Below are 17,540 nucleotides of genomic sequence, written 5' to 3' on the forward strand. Positions count from 1 at the left end.
CAGGAAGAAGAAAAATAATAATAAGAAACAGAGTAAAAACAATATGTTCCCCAACTTCGTTTGGGGAACATAATAATGCAGTCATGATAGATTAATAATTTGACCCTGGAAAATGTCAATATATCACCAAAATTTAACTAAATACGATATGTTTAAGTGAAAAGTGTGTTATAAATGTAGAAAATCTAAAAGGTATTCTGTGGAAAAATAAGATTGGGCTCCTCAATTCTGGCCAGTATATAAACTGCAGCCTTTACACCCTATACCCTTCATTTTTCAGCTACTGCCAACAGATACTTAACAAAAGAATTATGCAAACAACCCAGAAAATAATTCTATCAACCACAAAAATATATTATCATTCCATAATTTCTGACGTCAATACACATACAGAATTATTTTTAAATTGCTTTAAATAAAAGAGGTCAATATCAAATTTACAGTTCATAGATCCAATTTCATTTACAAACTCCGAGGACTCCTTTTGCAGGCAAATTATCAATACTTCTACCATTATTACATGTCAATCCCACCAAATTAACTTAATGTATCCTTTATTTTTGCAATGTATTGCTTTGTTGGAACCTTTTATAAACCTTTAAATCTCTCTATTTTTACAGCTGTTAACAGGTATATCAGAATTAGCAAAATTTAACAAAAGAAATAAGACAAGAACTGTCTGTAAATATAGTCTTAATGCACGTGATACATGTACATGTGTTACAAGGAAATCAGTCTTGATGAAGAGCAGTGCAATCTCAAAGTTCAACACTCGTTCATTTTTGGTAACTATTTCATATGAAAAACAGTGACAAGCTTTTGTGATTTTGGAAGAAAAAGTACAGAATAAATTATAAATTGCTTTCTGTTAGGAACTGAACACATGATAAATTATTAAAATGTATTACTTCTCTACTATGTGTTGCAGAGAAAGAAGACGGAGCACATCGCTACAAAAGAGAACATTTAGAAGAGGATGAAAAAAAAGCAGTCTAGGTGTTTGGGGACAAAAATCTTCAACACTATTAATATTTTTTCAAGATCTAGAAAATTCAGAGAACAAACATTTACAGGAGTTGGTCATCAAACTTGAACATTACTGTTCTTAAATTTACACAATTTCTAAATACTGTAAATGCAAGTTCTTTTTTCCTCAGATCTACACATTAAAAAGAAATTGCACAAATTAGGGTTATTGTCCATAAGGAAACATTAGATTGACCTTACAAATATCTCGTGTATCAGTGCATTGTACAATACAAGTGTTTAATATCTACTCACAACTTTTATATATCGAGGTTTATTATTTTTCGCAGGTATTGGTGGCTGAAAATAAGCAGACAACAAAGGGGAATAAGCCAAAAATTGCCTTCTAAGGGGCAGATAATTATTAACAATGGTCAACCATTTTGAAGAGTATTCTGATCATTACATAGTATTGGGGAAAGAAGTTTTTGAAATAATTTTAACTTTAAAATAATATTTTGTTCAAGGGTGTATCATTATCTTTTACACATTTTTCAAAAGAGCTTACACCATTCATCTCAAATGACCAAAAGACAAGAAAGCTAATTTTTGAAAACAGCAAATAAAAAAAAAGATCACAGTCAGGAACACATAAGATATCCTTCTACTTCGTGTCAGATAGATGCCCCAAAACTCAATCCTTTTTTTTAACATAAGAAAATAAAAACAACTCCCATCTCTTCTGGCTTTATTCCCCTTGTTCTTATCTTATTGTCTTTTTAGTTTTTAGTTGTTGAAATAATTTTCTATAGTTGTTATGTATTTTATTGTTTACACATCTTGGGGAAGATGAATTCATATTTCATGGATCTATTGATTTCATAACAAAACTTAAACCTCATTATATAAAAATGAGTGATTTTTTTTTTGTTCTAAGCTCTGTTAATAATTCATAAAATCTCAGATATTTTATTTTTAGAATGAAATCATCATTAGAAATTGCACTCAAGTATTTTAGATTGCTGCCTACTTGTGATTGAATGCTATCACCTCTAAATCATTTCACTATAGTCCAACATCTTACTTGGAATCGGTTAGCTATAGCAGAATCTGATTCAGATAGATTCCGGTAAAAATTACACTCTTTTGAAAATGTGCAATACAGAAATAAACAGAAGTTTGGATGAGTTATTGAGCTATTTAAAAGTGCCTGCATGCAATTAAATGGAAAAGTTTATGCTAAAAGAAAACAGATAATTGTATCCTAGTTGATCAATAAAGGTAATTAAATGGTTGATAGAACCATATTCACTGAACACACAGATCTAGAATCTATATTTAATGGCACCATTTCATGGTCTTCAGATTAGCCTTTCAATTCAAGATCCATGCAGTTAATTCAAGTTGTTTTCCATCTTGTTATCAGTCTGTTGCATCAATAATCTAACTTTGGTACAGGGAAGACCTGCTGTAACCAATACTTACATACATCAATGTCCATGTCCAAAGGTTGATGAGGAGCACAGAGCTATGTTTACTGGCAAAAACAGTTACTAACTACAGCTAGAGATACAAGTACAAACCTCCACCAGTGAAGCTGTTAATTCTCTGCTAGTACACAGCTAGATAGCTGAAGTTAGTAAGCTTGAGCATGTTATTGCCTTGTTAATGAAAGGAAACACTTACATTTGCCAAACTGTCCTGCTTGATAAATGGCTTTATTGGTGTGGTGGTCTTTTTGTCAATGCTGTCCGAGTTCAGGCCATGTGACATGGACCCGGTGCCAGAGTCCGCTTTGCGTGGGTTAGACTGGCTGTCTAGGCTGATATTATCGGGATCATCTTTGTCCTTGCTACCTCCAGAGTGGGAGCTGACATTACTCTGAACAGAGTATCCACTATCCTTACTTGGCATTTTGACCATAGGATTACGACCCTTGCCATAATTTTGTAAAGGCTTTCCATTGACAGTAACAGTCCCAGACTTAGAATTGTTACCTACTTTTGAATCTTTGGAATCCTTGTTGTTGTTGGTGCCATTTGACTGCTTCCCGTCCTCCTTGGGTGGTTTCCATTTGGTGGTTTCTTTGGTGGCCGCTTCCTTGTCAGCCTGGGCCTTGTCTGCTGCAGCCTCCTTTTTTGCCTTGTCTTTTGCAGCCTCCTTTCTTTCCTTTTCTTCTTTTTCCTGTAGCCACAATAATCATCAAATTAAAGTCTTTTACAATCATTAAGAAGGTATCATGCTTGTTAGAAAGAACATGGAAAAGTTATAATGAAGCATTAAACACTTAAGATCAGGCATCCATTTCACCAACATGAAATTTCACACATTTTCATCCAAAATTTTCGTTAAATCTAATTATTTCTATTTCATATTTTTTTAAAGTGGGGTGAAAAAGTCTGACAGCTGAAATGGATTAGATATTACAATAAGTAAAATTGCTATTTGTTTATTTGTATATATATATATTGATAAGCAACATTAAATTTGATTAAGATTTGGCTTCTTTAGTAGTATATATATATTGATACACTGGGTCAGTATTTCAGGCCAATACTTAACCTCAATATTGGCCCTTACCTACCTCCTCCTCCTCCTCCATCTGTTAAAATTTTGTCAGATACATATATCATCAAATACATGTGAAATGAATGACACACCCTATACATGTAATACTGTGTCCACTACTGGCGGTGAAAAAGTAAGGATATTAAATTATTTTTCTAATTTTTACAACAGAACCAAGAATTCTAATTTGACAGACATACCCTGTTGGTATTGACAGCCTCTTCTTCATAAGACATTGCCACAACAGCCAACATCAAGTTAATAAGGTAGAAAGATCCAAAGAAAACCACTATCACAAAGAACAAGACGTTCCATGGACCCATTGCCCGAATAACCTATAAATTCAATATAAGGATGTCAGTTAATGCGATATCAAATATTAGAAATGTTTTTCTATACATGATTCAACCATTCCTCTATGTCTGACCTTATTGTACGTGTCTTCCCAGAAGTCCAGAGTAATCAGCTGAAATGACGTCAACATTGCCCAACCGAAATGGTCAAAACTTGTGTAGCCAAAATTCGGGTTTTCTCCGATGTCTGGCATGCAGGTGTAACCACTCGGACAAGATCTGTAAAAAATACCAGACAGTTTAAGGTATAGAGACATCAAAAGATTTGACAGAACTTTCATGATTCAGTCAGTACAGTATTTACCCTGCAGCTGAAGCATTCCCACATATCAGGTATTCCCCTTCTCCATCCTGATACCAGTTTGCTGAAGCAAAAAAGTTTGCATTATTGCAAGCTGATAAATACAAACTTTAAGTATACTTCTAGCTTAGAATTGTATAATTCAATCACAAAAATACTGCCCTACTTAAATCTGTTCATAGGTGAAGGCAGAGTGATATGAAAAGGAAATTGTTAGGTATTCCAATCACTCACACTTTTATTATCTGCCATAGTTTGAATGCAAATGCTTAGAAAACAGCCACTGACAATTATTAAATTTTTTGACAATCTAGTAAATCACTTATTAGAGAATTTAAAATATCTCACTTATTTAAAAAAAAAAATCATCTTACAAAGTGAAATATTCATTAAGTTCAAACAAATATAATATCAAAAACACCATCAGTGAAACTCCATACCATCATTTTTCATCCATTCATCATAGAAGGCCAAATATGACTTGGAAGGGGTGGCATTGTACTCGGGGACATTGGCTACACATTTCTGTCGCAGGATCCCGACATAAACCTGGAGTCCAAACAAGGCAAAGATCATCAGGCAGAAGGTGGTCAAGATGATCACTTCAAAGAGTAGCTTGAAAGCCCGCAGCAATGCACCCACGATGGTCTTCAATCCTGATAAAGAACGATTCAATACAATGAACAATCCATAGTCAGCAAAGATTTGCAGTGGTCTGTATATTTATACATTTACATGTAGTTGTAAAATAACCTAGGACTATAGAAACAGTTTTAAGAGCTCGTGATACTCGGAATATTCATAAAATTACCTGGGACTATAGATACAGTTTTCAGAGCTCGTAATACTCGGAATGTTCATAAAATTACCTGGGACTATAGATACTGTTTTAAGAGCTCGTAATACTCGGAAAGTTCGTAACATCTGAGGGTTGAAAACACTTCCATCTTCCTCTCCTGTACTTGGCGCTGATGTGAAATCTATGACAATGGTGACATATCTACAATGGAAACAGATAAGTTTCTCAATTGTTTAAGTATTATTGAACTTTTCTACAGCAATTCTTAAAGATACATCTGGATAAATCTTATCATAAATCAAGTATTTGTGTTTGTAATTCAGTTCCTCATATACATTATGTTCACTGGATTAATGAGTTGAACCTTAAAATGTTCCATGTTACAAGTTGATTTCTTTCAAAATTTGAACCACAATGTATGCTGAAATTTGCCTTTTTTCAGAAAACATTACACAAGTACTTAAAATGTGAAATCTATATGGTCCTTTCATTTTTGGTAAGTAAAGGTTCATCAATTCTTTTTTTAATAATATGAAGTTTTCCTTTACTACGTACACTAGAAAATTTAAAAGAGAAATCTTTTAAGTAAAGAATTCCTAGTGACCTTGATTTTCTGCATATGATGCTAATGTAGGTCAAACTTACGCTGATATAATAACTATAAAATCTAGCCAATTCCAAGGATCCCGTAAATATGTGAACTTGTTAATTATTAATCCACGAGCTGTAAGTTTTACTATACATTCCATGGTATAAATTCCTAGAAAGACATATCTGCAAAGAAAGCATAACATAGGTTTTACATAATCTTTCTAAAACAATAAATACCGCTACTGTACAGTAATCAGTGTCGATGAAAGCAAGTCCATTTTTGTCATTGGACAAAGTAATAATGAATGTTATTATAGTGACATTCAGTATATTTCAAAAACTTTCATTTTAGCTTTTTTCATTTTTTGAATTGCAACAAAAATTCATTATTTATTGTACTACAAAAATATGTTGCAAGAAAGCCTAAAAATTAACATATCAACATTTTTTTATTATGCATAATACCTACATTTATCTCACCAGGAACAATATTTTGCAAGAATTCAAATGACTGATTTGTTATTTTCACTTACTCTGCAGTTTCTGAGGCAGGGTCATCTGGCATAGCTAAGAAGACACAATTACACAAAATTGTCAAAATGACTAGATAGTCAAAAAATTGATTTGTGGCAATATACACAGCCAACTTTCGAACAGGGTTCCAAGGCGTCAAACACCCAAGAGCTTTAGTGGCGGTGAAGCGGTGAATGTATTTGTTTGAGAAACGTGGTGCTATTGCTACAAATGTCTGCAAAAAGAAAACAAAATGTACAAATTAGAACAAAATAGATCTAGACTTATCAAGGAGGTCACTTTAACAAAAATCTGATTCTATATACATGTGCTTTAGAAGTTTGTTCTTACATAATACTGTGTTGAGTGCTTTCATTTAAATACATAAAAAGGTGAGAAAAAAGAATGTTGGAAAACATCATCAACCACTTCATTAATATATCAGATATTATGAACAGGATTATAATTCTAACCTAGCTTGTTTATGGGAGGGTAATACTAATTCTTTTTTGTTTGTCCCTACCATTTATGGAATAAAAAGTCTAGGCTACATTGGAGATATTTTTTTTAATATGAGGAAGCAAACTTCCTATCATCAAAGATAAGATGAATTACTTAAAGTCTGTTTATAAAGCAAATGCAAGGAGATAATCAATTTCTTCAAACATACCGGTAATTCCTTTTTTAGGATTTGTATTTTTGAAAAATAAAATATATATTCCAGTATAACTAAGTGATCGCTTTAACCATGTGAGCTATAAACAAGTTTCACTATATATGAAAATCCCCATCATATTGATTGCATTTAAACCAAAAATCCAATATCTAAATGCTTAACAGATTAAACACAGTACACAAAACAGACTGTGTAGATGTGATCAGCATCTGTTACCTGTAATAAAAACCCCATTCATCTTCCTGGGTGAATTCAGTGTAGGTCAATGTCTCAGTCATTGTTACTCTTTTCTAACCACTGAACATTGATAACAAGGGAGATAAATTTTACGCCCGATTGCAATAATAACACATATCTTGGATCAACATTTCTTGAAGAATTTGTCTTTTTGAAAAAAAAAAAATGTGATCTTCAAATTAACGGTATCTGACGTTAATCAATCCTGGATATTCATTTCAATATTATTAAACATTTTCTGCAGTAGGATTGAAACATAAAGCCAAGGAGATTAAATAAAACGTAACAGAGACCTGGAGCATTGTCCGAAAATTGCTTTGTAACTATTACATACTTTGTCTCATTATGTGGGCCGTAGTCAGTCATAATATTTGACCTTCTTGCACAGAATGTTAGGCCGAGGGATGTTAAATATTTGACCCAACCACAGGAATTTGCCAATATATGATTTTAAATGCGAATCTATGACTGACAAATTAATTAAAGTTTTCTCTTTATTGATATGTTACTTTATACATATGCTATTTAATAGCATATGTATAAAGTAACATATCAATATTTTGACTTTATAGATATGGTATTATTTTAAATGTGAATTGTTCATAACGTATTATCTATGATGTGCTATTCATAATATACAACTCTTTTTAACTCAACCAGACTTTAAAAAGTACAGGACACATTCCTACCAGTCATAAAGAGGCAATGAGATTGTTACTTTTCTTTTCAATAACTTTTAAGCTTATAAGATACCTAACAGATATTTAAAGCCAATTTAATTTAAAACTTCATTTTTTTTGGCGTTAAGGTTCTTGCTTTAAATCAATCACCAACAATAAACTATTAGCAGAATAAAAATAGGAAATTCATTTCTTTTTAACATTTATTCAGTATGTACAACACAATACTTTATGTATACTTTTAAATGACCCCCAAATCCATTAAACAGTGTAAAGAAGCCGTTAGACACATTAAATTAAATTGCTGAAGTGTCCAACCTTGACCAAAGACTTGGTTAAACAGTTTCAATGGATTTTTATTTGGAACATAACTGGTAAAACTACATAGAAACTTCAATCACCCATTGCAATGGTGACCAGTAAGAGGATTAAGACTTTACCCAGAGATCAAATACAGATTTGTAATTGTTTTAAGCTAAAGAGTTTAGTGAAACTTTATGTGTAAGGTGTACTTTAAAACAAGTGCATGGCTCCAAGAATAAAGAATTTTTTAAATTGTAAACAAATCCTAGATAATCCATTAATCACAATCATTAAAACACCAAACCAAACAGAGGAAAGAACCTGAAGACTAACTGGCAGTCCTCTCCAATTTTTATCAATAAAGAGATTTTTTAGAATTCTTTGTTGTTATGTGTACATAATGATATGCATTTTACTTTTACCTAAAATATGTTTTGATATCAATACTAATAATTTTACTATGTAATTAATTAAATGAATCATCATCTTTATTATATTTTAATATTGATATATTAATATATGTAAATAATAAAAATTAAACACAAAGATTCAGTTTGTTCATTTTATATTTATATATTACAGTCAAACCCCATTATCTCTAACTCAACAGGATCAAGACTAAAGTTCAAGATATCCTAGAATTCCAGATTTTATAATGGGGAAAAATTGAATGTCCAATAGAAAAATTGGGTATGAATGCACAACATTTCGATATATTCCTGGATTTTAAAATTGTTATTTTTTTGCAATTGTTAAAAAAATCTGTAGTCCTCTGCAATTACTTTTCCAGTGAAAATTTGAATGTGTGCAATCATGTTTATGTATCTTGCTATTAACCATGTTAACTGTTTTATAAATCAAATATTGACAATCTTTAAAGCCTTTCTTCTACACAGTAGAATATTATTTCGCTATCTCTGACTTGCAGCCTAATAAAACAAACTTTGTTGAGACAATTTACTTTCTATTACATCACATCCAACAAGAGTCTACATTTTCATAACTAATGTTGAGTAACATATGAGAAGAAAGGGAGAAAAATCAACAAATCAGAATAAACAATTACAAGTTCTACGCAGCAAAATGTTCTTGAAGAAATGTGGTAGAAATATTAACACGGGTTCTCAAGTTGCAAATCAAGACTTAAGGGGTATTTAAATAATTTAATTGCCGATTTTTATCTTCAATTTGAGTATAAAAGCTGTGATTCGATGTATGTAATTGACATTTTGTACAGATTTTGAGCAGATATCTATTGAACTTCAAAATTGGACTGATGATGGATACACTGAAGACAAAAGAAAAGCCATTGTCTCTCAAAAGAGCTGGCCATTATCAGATCAAAGACATAACCTTACACAAAACTATGTGAAGAAATGTATTGTGTCATTGCAATAATAGGGGCATCTTGAGATCACCAAGTTGCAATACAATTATGATTATGGAGCATAACAGATCCTTAAATCGGCTCCGCAGAACATAAAAATTACAACACAGAACAGAATTTTAAATATAAATTCAATCTCCATGTAGGTACATTTGACACAGGGAAATAGTACCTAGCCAGGCCGTTACACTGTAATCACATCATCAGGGGATTTGGGTTATAGTCAGAACAAAAACTACGGCTTGTAAGCTTTGATCTGACAGTCCTGAAAAACTAACAACTAATTGTTGTCCTGATTTAAAACAGAGATTCAGAGTCAAAGGGTGCAGTGTTCTAAAGAAAGAAACGGACATCACGATGTCTTATATATAATAATAAAATGACAATAACGATGATGAATCTAAATTTTATCTCACTTCCACCAGGACACAATGACAATGATCAAGCCTCCATCATGGAGGGGGATTCACTTCATTGAGAAAAATCAAAGCGCTTATATGGTGGTGATTTTAAAATAATAATCACTTTGGGTAATCAATAGGAGATGCTAACTACTTGTTTGAAACTTTTATGATCAATACTTTTTTTGTACATGAAGGTACAGCATTTAATGTAATTTCAACTTACAAGGTTAAAAATAAACTTATCGGAAGAAACTTAAATACTTATTCGACAATTTAATAAGTCTTAGACATATAAGCAGACAACTGGTATGAAAATTGTATTTTGTGATAAAAATTACTGAAAACCAATTGGTTTCTAGTTAATACAATCCATTTATAGGGAAAAAAAGAATAAACTTTGACATTTACTGAAAAAACATATACTGGAAAGCAATAATCAGCTGACTGACAAAAAGTGTGAAATTCCAATTTGGTCATAAGGAAATTTAGAATTCACAATGAAACTTCTACTTAGTAAGGACATAATCAACTTATGTCTTAGATTAAGATGGAATGGAGCTGGCAGTTATTGTTCAATCATCACATTAGATATGTCTACAGATTTATGGGATAGTGAATGGGGATATTAAATTCGGCACAAAAATCGCTTCACTGTTGTTAAGGGTGAAAATGTCCTCGCATTAGGAATGCTTTGTTATAAAGATGTTGTGGAGTTAGTCAACTGATATCATTGTATCAACTGATAGGATGTTATGTACTAAATTCGTGAAGTTACCATGAAACATTCATTTTTTTAAGCATTAGTAGACTGTAAAAATCAATTAGCTAAAAAAGCTATTTTCCCCCTTCCTAATCTAGTACACTATTCATCCCAATACATGTACTTTTTATAAGTGGATGATAAAATAATTCACAATGATATCTTTCTAAAATTTTAACATATCTGACTCGGAAACAAAGTGATCCATACTCTACATGTAGCTCTGGTCTGACATTTTTATCAAAAACTAGGGACCTTTCACACTATATCTTTTGGTTGAGTAAATAACCCCCCTAAAGTCCATTTTCATAAGTTTAACTGATAACGCTTATAATATATTACCTATAAATCTCCCAAATCCAGTTATTGATATACATATCTCAATTGCAGTATTTTTCTTGGTCCAAAGAGAAATATCCCCAAAGTAAATTGAGAAATATGAAGAGAAATGATAAGAAAAGTACAATGTACCCTCTATCGATCTCAACATTAAATGACAAAACCAAAGAATAAAGTAACAAACTGTAGTACATTTATAGAATATTTAAGATGACTTTTCAAGGATCTATGCATGTAAATATTTATCAGACATACTCATTTTTAAAAATGTCATTGGGTGGCAGTTTCCAAATGATATCCCAATTCCTTTCTATGACAATATCTTACAAATCACAAGTATCTACCTTTAAAGATTTTTTTCTCAACTTGCCCAAATGTCAATTTGATAATCTTCACAAGTCCTCCCACTAAATTTAATTTGCTCAAAAATACACTTGAGAATCCCACTTAATCTAAATCTCTGAGATAATGATTTTGAAATCCCTCAACTCTTTTTATAAAATGAAAATAAGGTTTTCTAAATACTAATTTTTACAGACATGTATATAGAAAATTCAAGTGTCCAAAAATCATTTAAGGTATTGGTCTCATGAAGAAGATGTATATATCAATATATATTTAGGATTTTAAATCTCTTAACATTTTTAACTAAGCAATCACAAAAAGAAATTCTTCAGAAAATGAACCAGTAAGCAACAAAGCCTGTCTGAATGCTGTACAGGGATCTATTATATATCTAACATCCTCTCAAGGATTTATTCTGTCATTCATATTTATAAATCTAATCAAATTATGAAAAGGGGTGTTTCTCTCTAGTCAAAATAAAATGAAATAACTCATTTTTTTTTTTAATGCTGTTTTCAAGGTCTCATTTATAAATAAGAAAAGTTAGGAGAGCATTTGTACTTTCCTCCAACAAAATATCTAAGATAGAAATTATTCTTATTCATTTTCAAAAGGTCCTCCTTCTAAGTGGTCATTTTCTATTTGTTTTAGTGTTGGCCAAACAAGTCCACTTCACTGAGTAAATCAAACGCTTCAGCTTGTGACTGCCTAAGAACCCTCGAACTTTCTTCAATTTTTAAACTCTCATGCCCAACGTCTATCCTATAGAGAAAGTCTGTTGTTACAATGTTTTCAATTATATTCATTGAATTTTTAAGTCAACAAATTGTATTTGGCTGTTCATCTGGTCAATACTTTTGATCAATAGTGTTACTTGAAACAGACCATGTTCGGATTATTCATAAGCACACATAAAGTATACCTTGTTTCCATGAATCGTGTGCTGAAAGCAACCGAACACAGGCCAAGTTTATGTTAGTAACAGAATGTGTAATGAGGACACCAAGATTCTTAAGAATGGCAACAAAATGAAAGCTAAAAAATTATGACAAAAAATGTATCTCCATAAATAGTCTGTTCCCTTTCTCCATGGGTAGTTCAGGAGAAACCGGAAATCTGCTACTGCCATTTGTTATTCATGAGAAATCTTTATTTGATGTAATTGGAGAAATGGCAAGTGGAAAAAAATGCCTTAATTAGATATGGAAGTACTATTATAGAATTCAGGGGAGAAGTGCTACTTTTCATTAACAATAAACAAACCAAGTCACTTCTATTGACCAAACAATAAATATAAAATCAAGAAAAGCTATTTCAATCAAAAGTACAAATCTGTGGGCTTTTGAAGTGGTAAATAACATATTTATATCACATTTGATTAATGGATATAGTTACATGAAAAGAAGCTGACAGTATATGATGTTTATATCTTCTGTATATATTACTGGATGCAGTTGCATTAGAGGTTTAATTAAGGTTTTCCTGACAGGTGTCATACTTATATAGATTACTGGCTGCAGTTGCACGAAATGTATAATTAAGTCTAGCTGATAGTCATCTCCAGATTATTGATAACATTACAGAAGGTTGATGATACAAAAATAAACAAACCAATCCAGATCAATAGTGGACAGAATATAATTTGGAAATTAAAAAGACAAGATCCATGAAGAGTTCTTAAAAATAAATATCCTTCTCCGTTGTTTCTCTAGAAAGGTAAAATTGAAATCGAGATAATATGGGGAAAAAAGTTTTAAAATCCACCAATTTCACCCCTCCAATAAATCTATCAACACTCAGTTTAATATTCTGAAATTCAATCTTCCTTGTAATAAACACATTGAGAATCAATGGGACATGATTTTAGCGATACTAACTTCCTGCATACAAATTGATCTATGCTTCCCTCATCTTGTTCATGCTGTGCTAATTTAATGGAATTTATTACCAGGTCCTTTTGCTCCTCAGAAAAAAGACAATTTTGGGAGAAGAAAAACTTAATATCATTTGAAGTGAATTACAATTGCCTGCTGTATTGCATAATTTAATTTGGTTAAAATTCAATATAATTCTTTTATTTCTAAGTATTTCTACAAATTTTGTTATTATATAATTATATCTGATTTTTTTTTGTTTTTTCACGTGAAACTTAAGATTAAATTTTGGCCTAGACGACAAAGGATTTTTAAAACTGAATTTTTAAAAGATGTACATTTCAATTCCAAGAATCACCATCACAACTTATATTTCAAAGCCGAAATATATTGATAATATTTTTCAATGGCAAAATAAAATCTACTGTATATAGATGCCTATTTGGTATTGAGTAATCTTGACTATAAAATATGAATACAATATGTATTGTTTTAAGCCAATGATAACTTGTGAGTACTGTTCACTGATTCACATTTTCAGGTGTACAGATGTCTGCTAGACCTCAGTAACATGTGTCAGACATTGCTTATAAATATGAAGTTGGCATTGGAGGCAGTAAATATTTTCCACTGGGTAGTGATTTAATATCGCTAGATATAAAGGATTTGTTTAAATATCTACATTCAGCTTCAATGAACTTGTATTGAAACACAATAGCTTCTTATTACTTGAATGGACGCAGTTGAAAAGATAACAATTGCTTCTTGCATTTGTCATTGTACATCCAATACAAAACTTGACAATCATGGGGTCAATTTATTGCTTCATATAAAATGTAATTATGTTTGAAAATAATTTTTTATTTAATTTATGGTAAGAGCTAGTATCGCTTATAAAAATCAGATTGTTGGTATGATAAGGCTTTACAGAGGTATGATCTGGGTTTATCCCATAAAGGTTTGTGTCTTATGACTGTAAATCTACTGTACAAATCTAGGTCCCCTGCTTAAGCCACAATACATTTCTTCATGCTATGGAAGCTTTTTATATGCCTGATTGAGGTATTAGCTGTTAAATATTATGAAATCATTCTTTAAATCCACTTAATAGCATTTGTTTATAAGGTCCTTTATTTGGTTAAAAATTGTGACACTGGGATTATATAAAATTTTTAACAATAATCTTTGTCTTGGTATATCAAAAATATTTGTGTTAAAAAAAATGAAGATTTTTTAAGACACACTTTTATTTGCTAAGCATGAATCATAAAGGGGATAGAGGTTTGGTGGGGGTAAGGTATCCCCCCTTCCCTAGAATATTGTTTGTACTCAAGTTAAGGTTCACAGGAACACAATTTCAACACTTATTCCCTATTGCTATTGATCAGAACATCTTTTCTAAGTTTGGTTCCTTGATTAGGAACAAGCTTTATGTAGATGATAAACTGTACTGGATTCAGACATACCTTTGATTAGTAAATCCAGCGTTTTACTGAAATTTGAGAAATTACCTTGTCTTTGATATATTTATCAATTTCCTCCAAGGGTTTTCCATAGTAATCAACAGTGAACACCTCCGAAAGTTCGTCAGGCAAGATATTGCCCTCCTGTAGTGTGGGGTCTCTTGTCTTTTTCGCTTCCTCTTCATCGTCTTCAAACTTTAATTCACCATCCACCAGATGTGCAACGGCTTTGCCATTGTTCTTGTCTAACTTCCTTTGAGCATCCTTTTCCTTCTGAACTTGGTCCTCCCATGACCGTTTGTCATAAAGTCGGAAACGAGGTCCCGTGTCTTCCTCTTCGTCCCCCACTCTAGAACTTTTGGCAGACGAGGGGCGCCATGACGGCGAAATTCGTCCGTCTTTTCCCTGTGTTCCATTCTGATCAAAGGGACTTAGATGATTTTTGTCACCATCTTTTCCCTTCATTTCCATTCAATTAATATGATTATGTGTGTAATTTCCTCCTCAACCTCCGTAAAACAGTGACTTAACAATCACTAAATTCCGATGGATACTCAGCCCGATACAAAATTTCGTCATAACGCCAAATCCTTGCAGAGTTCTAAGTTCATTTGTCTGATCCTCGTCCGATCTGAAAAAAAGAAAATCGTACAACAATCCTCTCAAAACATTTTCCCTCTTTTCTAAATCATTTTTAAAATATAGTTGCGAACGATATCTATAATGTATAAACTACATGGATTATAAAACCCTATTGTTATACAGTTGAAAAAGCATGGACATCGATTCGTTTTCAGAACACGGTGCTGCTTACCTGGTGGCTTCAGAGACAGAGTACACTGGTACACAATATATACTGAAATCAATTATTCACTATGTTCAATGGCATTTTTTTTCACAATAAAGATTCGTCTTTGGAAAAAATAACATGACAATAAAAGGAATCGATTAAAGACACAGAATTGTACCCGTATCAGTCACAAAACACCCCAAAAGTTCCTGGCTCTAATATCCACAAGAATTGAAACTTTTAACTAACTTTAGAAAGAAAAAAATGTCCAGTCCTACATTTAATGTCCACTTAATCCGAGTATTGTTCTGAAAACTGTATTGACTCGCGGCACACACAGCAACGGCACTGAACCTATGACGTATATAGAACAGTGCAGTCACCAACGATCCAAAACGGTCTTGTTATGAAATCACGCAAGAATGGTTGCAGTTTCAAAAAAAAATTCAATAGAGAAACGGAAAGAAAATGATTTGCTTTCTACAAACAACTAACCTTTTTTAATGGTTTTGTTGGTTTCGCTTAATCCGTTCTTTTTAAAATCTATACGACCATAATTTCACAATGCCTTTGCCAATAAATATATAAGGTTTAAACTTGTTCCTCGCCAAATGCCAAATACACCTAGGCCGTGTACAGGCATGGTCCATTGAACTGTAACTGTATAATATAGCCAGTTAATATCATTTTTTGAAATTCTATATCTACATTACACGCCGACTGCGATTAAATATCTTGCACTTTTTCGTTCAAGTGCGCCTAACTATAAGTAAATGAAATTTAATTACTCTGAGAGAAAATTTGACACCCGCTGTGACATCACGTAATTATATCCATGCATAACAATGCAAAAATCAAATTTAGTTGTTCAAAGCGATCAAATGTGGAAATAATTAGCAATCAAAGTAACAAAGGTTACGAAATTATAGTTTTAAGTTCATGTATTAAATTAAATGTGTAAAATCGACTAAGTTAAATAGAAGCTCAAAAAAACCTTGGTCTTTTTATTACATTGACCTTTGGGCAAGTGATCCCTGAATTTATACGGGTCTCTTTATGTAATGATAAGAAGTCTGCATTTCTTAATAAAATCAAACTCTGTACTTCATAAAGTGTTCATGTAAAAAATTAAAGTTCATGTAAATAATAATCCTGTTTGGCTTTTGCATCTAAATAAAAAAAGACCTAAAAGTTTTCAGGCTAGGTTTCCGTTTCCTATTATCAATTCGACTTCTCTGTATCATAGCTATTGTTTTAGCTAAAGATATACGTCCCACTAGCTTTTCTTACATCGTGACAGAAATATTGCAGAAAAAAGACAACCCTCGTAAGCGGGTTATGTAATTTTTCTGCAATAGCTGAAACGTTAAATCCCGTATTAACAAAAAAAAAAAACAAAAAAAAAAAAAAAAAAAAAACAACATTTTATTGTTTATATGTATATATGTATAAAGAAGACATTAAAAGTATAAAATATGTTTAATATTGTATTATAGATGTGTATGGCATTGCATAACTGATGGAAGAGCCGTTGCTCAAATATCTATGCAGGTGCCTTGCTGAGTGATGTTAACTGACTGATGAACAACAGTGGTTTGCATAAGAAATAAAGGAAATGTTGTTCAGTGGATTTCAATATTCAACGGGTTACAAATGAGTACGTAAAGTATGATGTTTCGTCTGAGACTCTCTCTCCTCTCTCTTTTCATCCCCCCAAAATTATTTATAAACATTAATTTATATAATATAAGTTACAGATACAGATATATGTCTGTGCGGATGGATAAAGCCAAATCACAATAAGGATTAATTAAATGGAAAAAAATCCGAGATCTAATTAACACCTATGGCGCATAGGGTGCAAGATCCGGCGAACAAAAGTACGTGTACTTTAACAATGAAAATGTCCAGCTGGCATTTGTAACCCTCAGTGCCTAAGTTTTCTATATTCCTGCCAAAAGTTACAGTTTTCAAATATCTAGTTTTCTTTTTTTATAATTTATTTAAAAAGTGGTATTTTTTGCAGAAATCGAAAGTCGTCGTCTTCTCTTGCTCGAAGAATTTTTCTTTTGTAAATAGATACAAAAGACTAACCAGTAAGTGTTGTGGAAGGCTGGTTTTGCAATATAACAAACTTTATCCATATTTATCTAAGCCTTACGCCCCTGTACCAAACTCCCCATACCTGGCC

General features: G+C 32.0%; 1 protein-coding gene across 6 annotated transcripts in view; it reads right to left on the minus strand.

Annotated features, from left to right (window-relative positions):
- LOC134245058 (sodium channel protein 1 brain-like) overlaps window positions 1–17,540 on the minus strand; it is a 58,639-nt gene that overhangs the window by 19,520 nt on the left and 21,579 nt on the right. For 2 of the 6 annotated variants that reach the window (XM_062727318.1, XM_062727315.1), the window contains exons 1-10: window positions 15,374–15,782; window positions 14,608–15,190; window positions 6,112–6,326; window positions 5,633–5,761; window positions 5,058–5,188; window positions 4,629–4,844; window positions 4,192–4,252; window positions 3,962–4,106; window positions 3,735–3,869; window positions 2,653–3,150 (exon numbers count right to left, since the gene is read on the minus strand). In XM_062727318.1, the coding sequence (XP_062583302.1) occupies window positions 2,653–3,150; window positions 3,735–3,869; window positions 3,962–4,106; window positions 4,192–4,252; window positions 4,629–4,844; window positions 5,058–5,188; window positions 5,633–5,761; window positions 6,112–6,326; window positions 14,608–15,030 (1,953 nt within the window). In that variant the 5' untranslated portion in view covers window positions 15,031–15,190; window positions 15,374–15,782. Of the gene's footprint in view, window positions 1–2,652; window positions 3,151–3,734; window positions 3,870–3,961; window positions 4,107–4,191; window positions 4,253–4,628; window positions 4,845–5,057; window positions 5,189–5,632; window positions 5,762–6,111; window positions 6,327–14,607; window positions 15,191–15,373; window positions 15,788–15,844; window positions 16,055–17,540 lie in introns of those variants that run through there. The other 4 variants (XM_062727317.1, XM_062727319.1, XM_062727320.1 and 1 more) reach the window with 4 other exon arrangements.

Source organism: Saccostrea cucullata, unplaced genomic scaffold (genome assembly GCF_032062105.1).
Source record: "Saccostrea cucullata isolate Sc308-1 unplaced genomic scaffold, CSIRO_AGI_Scuc_v1 ctg494, whole genome shotgun sequence".
In the NCBI taxonomy this organism is placed as follows: Eukaryota; Metazoa; Mollusca; class Bivalvia; order Ostreida; family Ostreidae; genus Saccostrea; species Saccostrea cuccullata.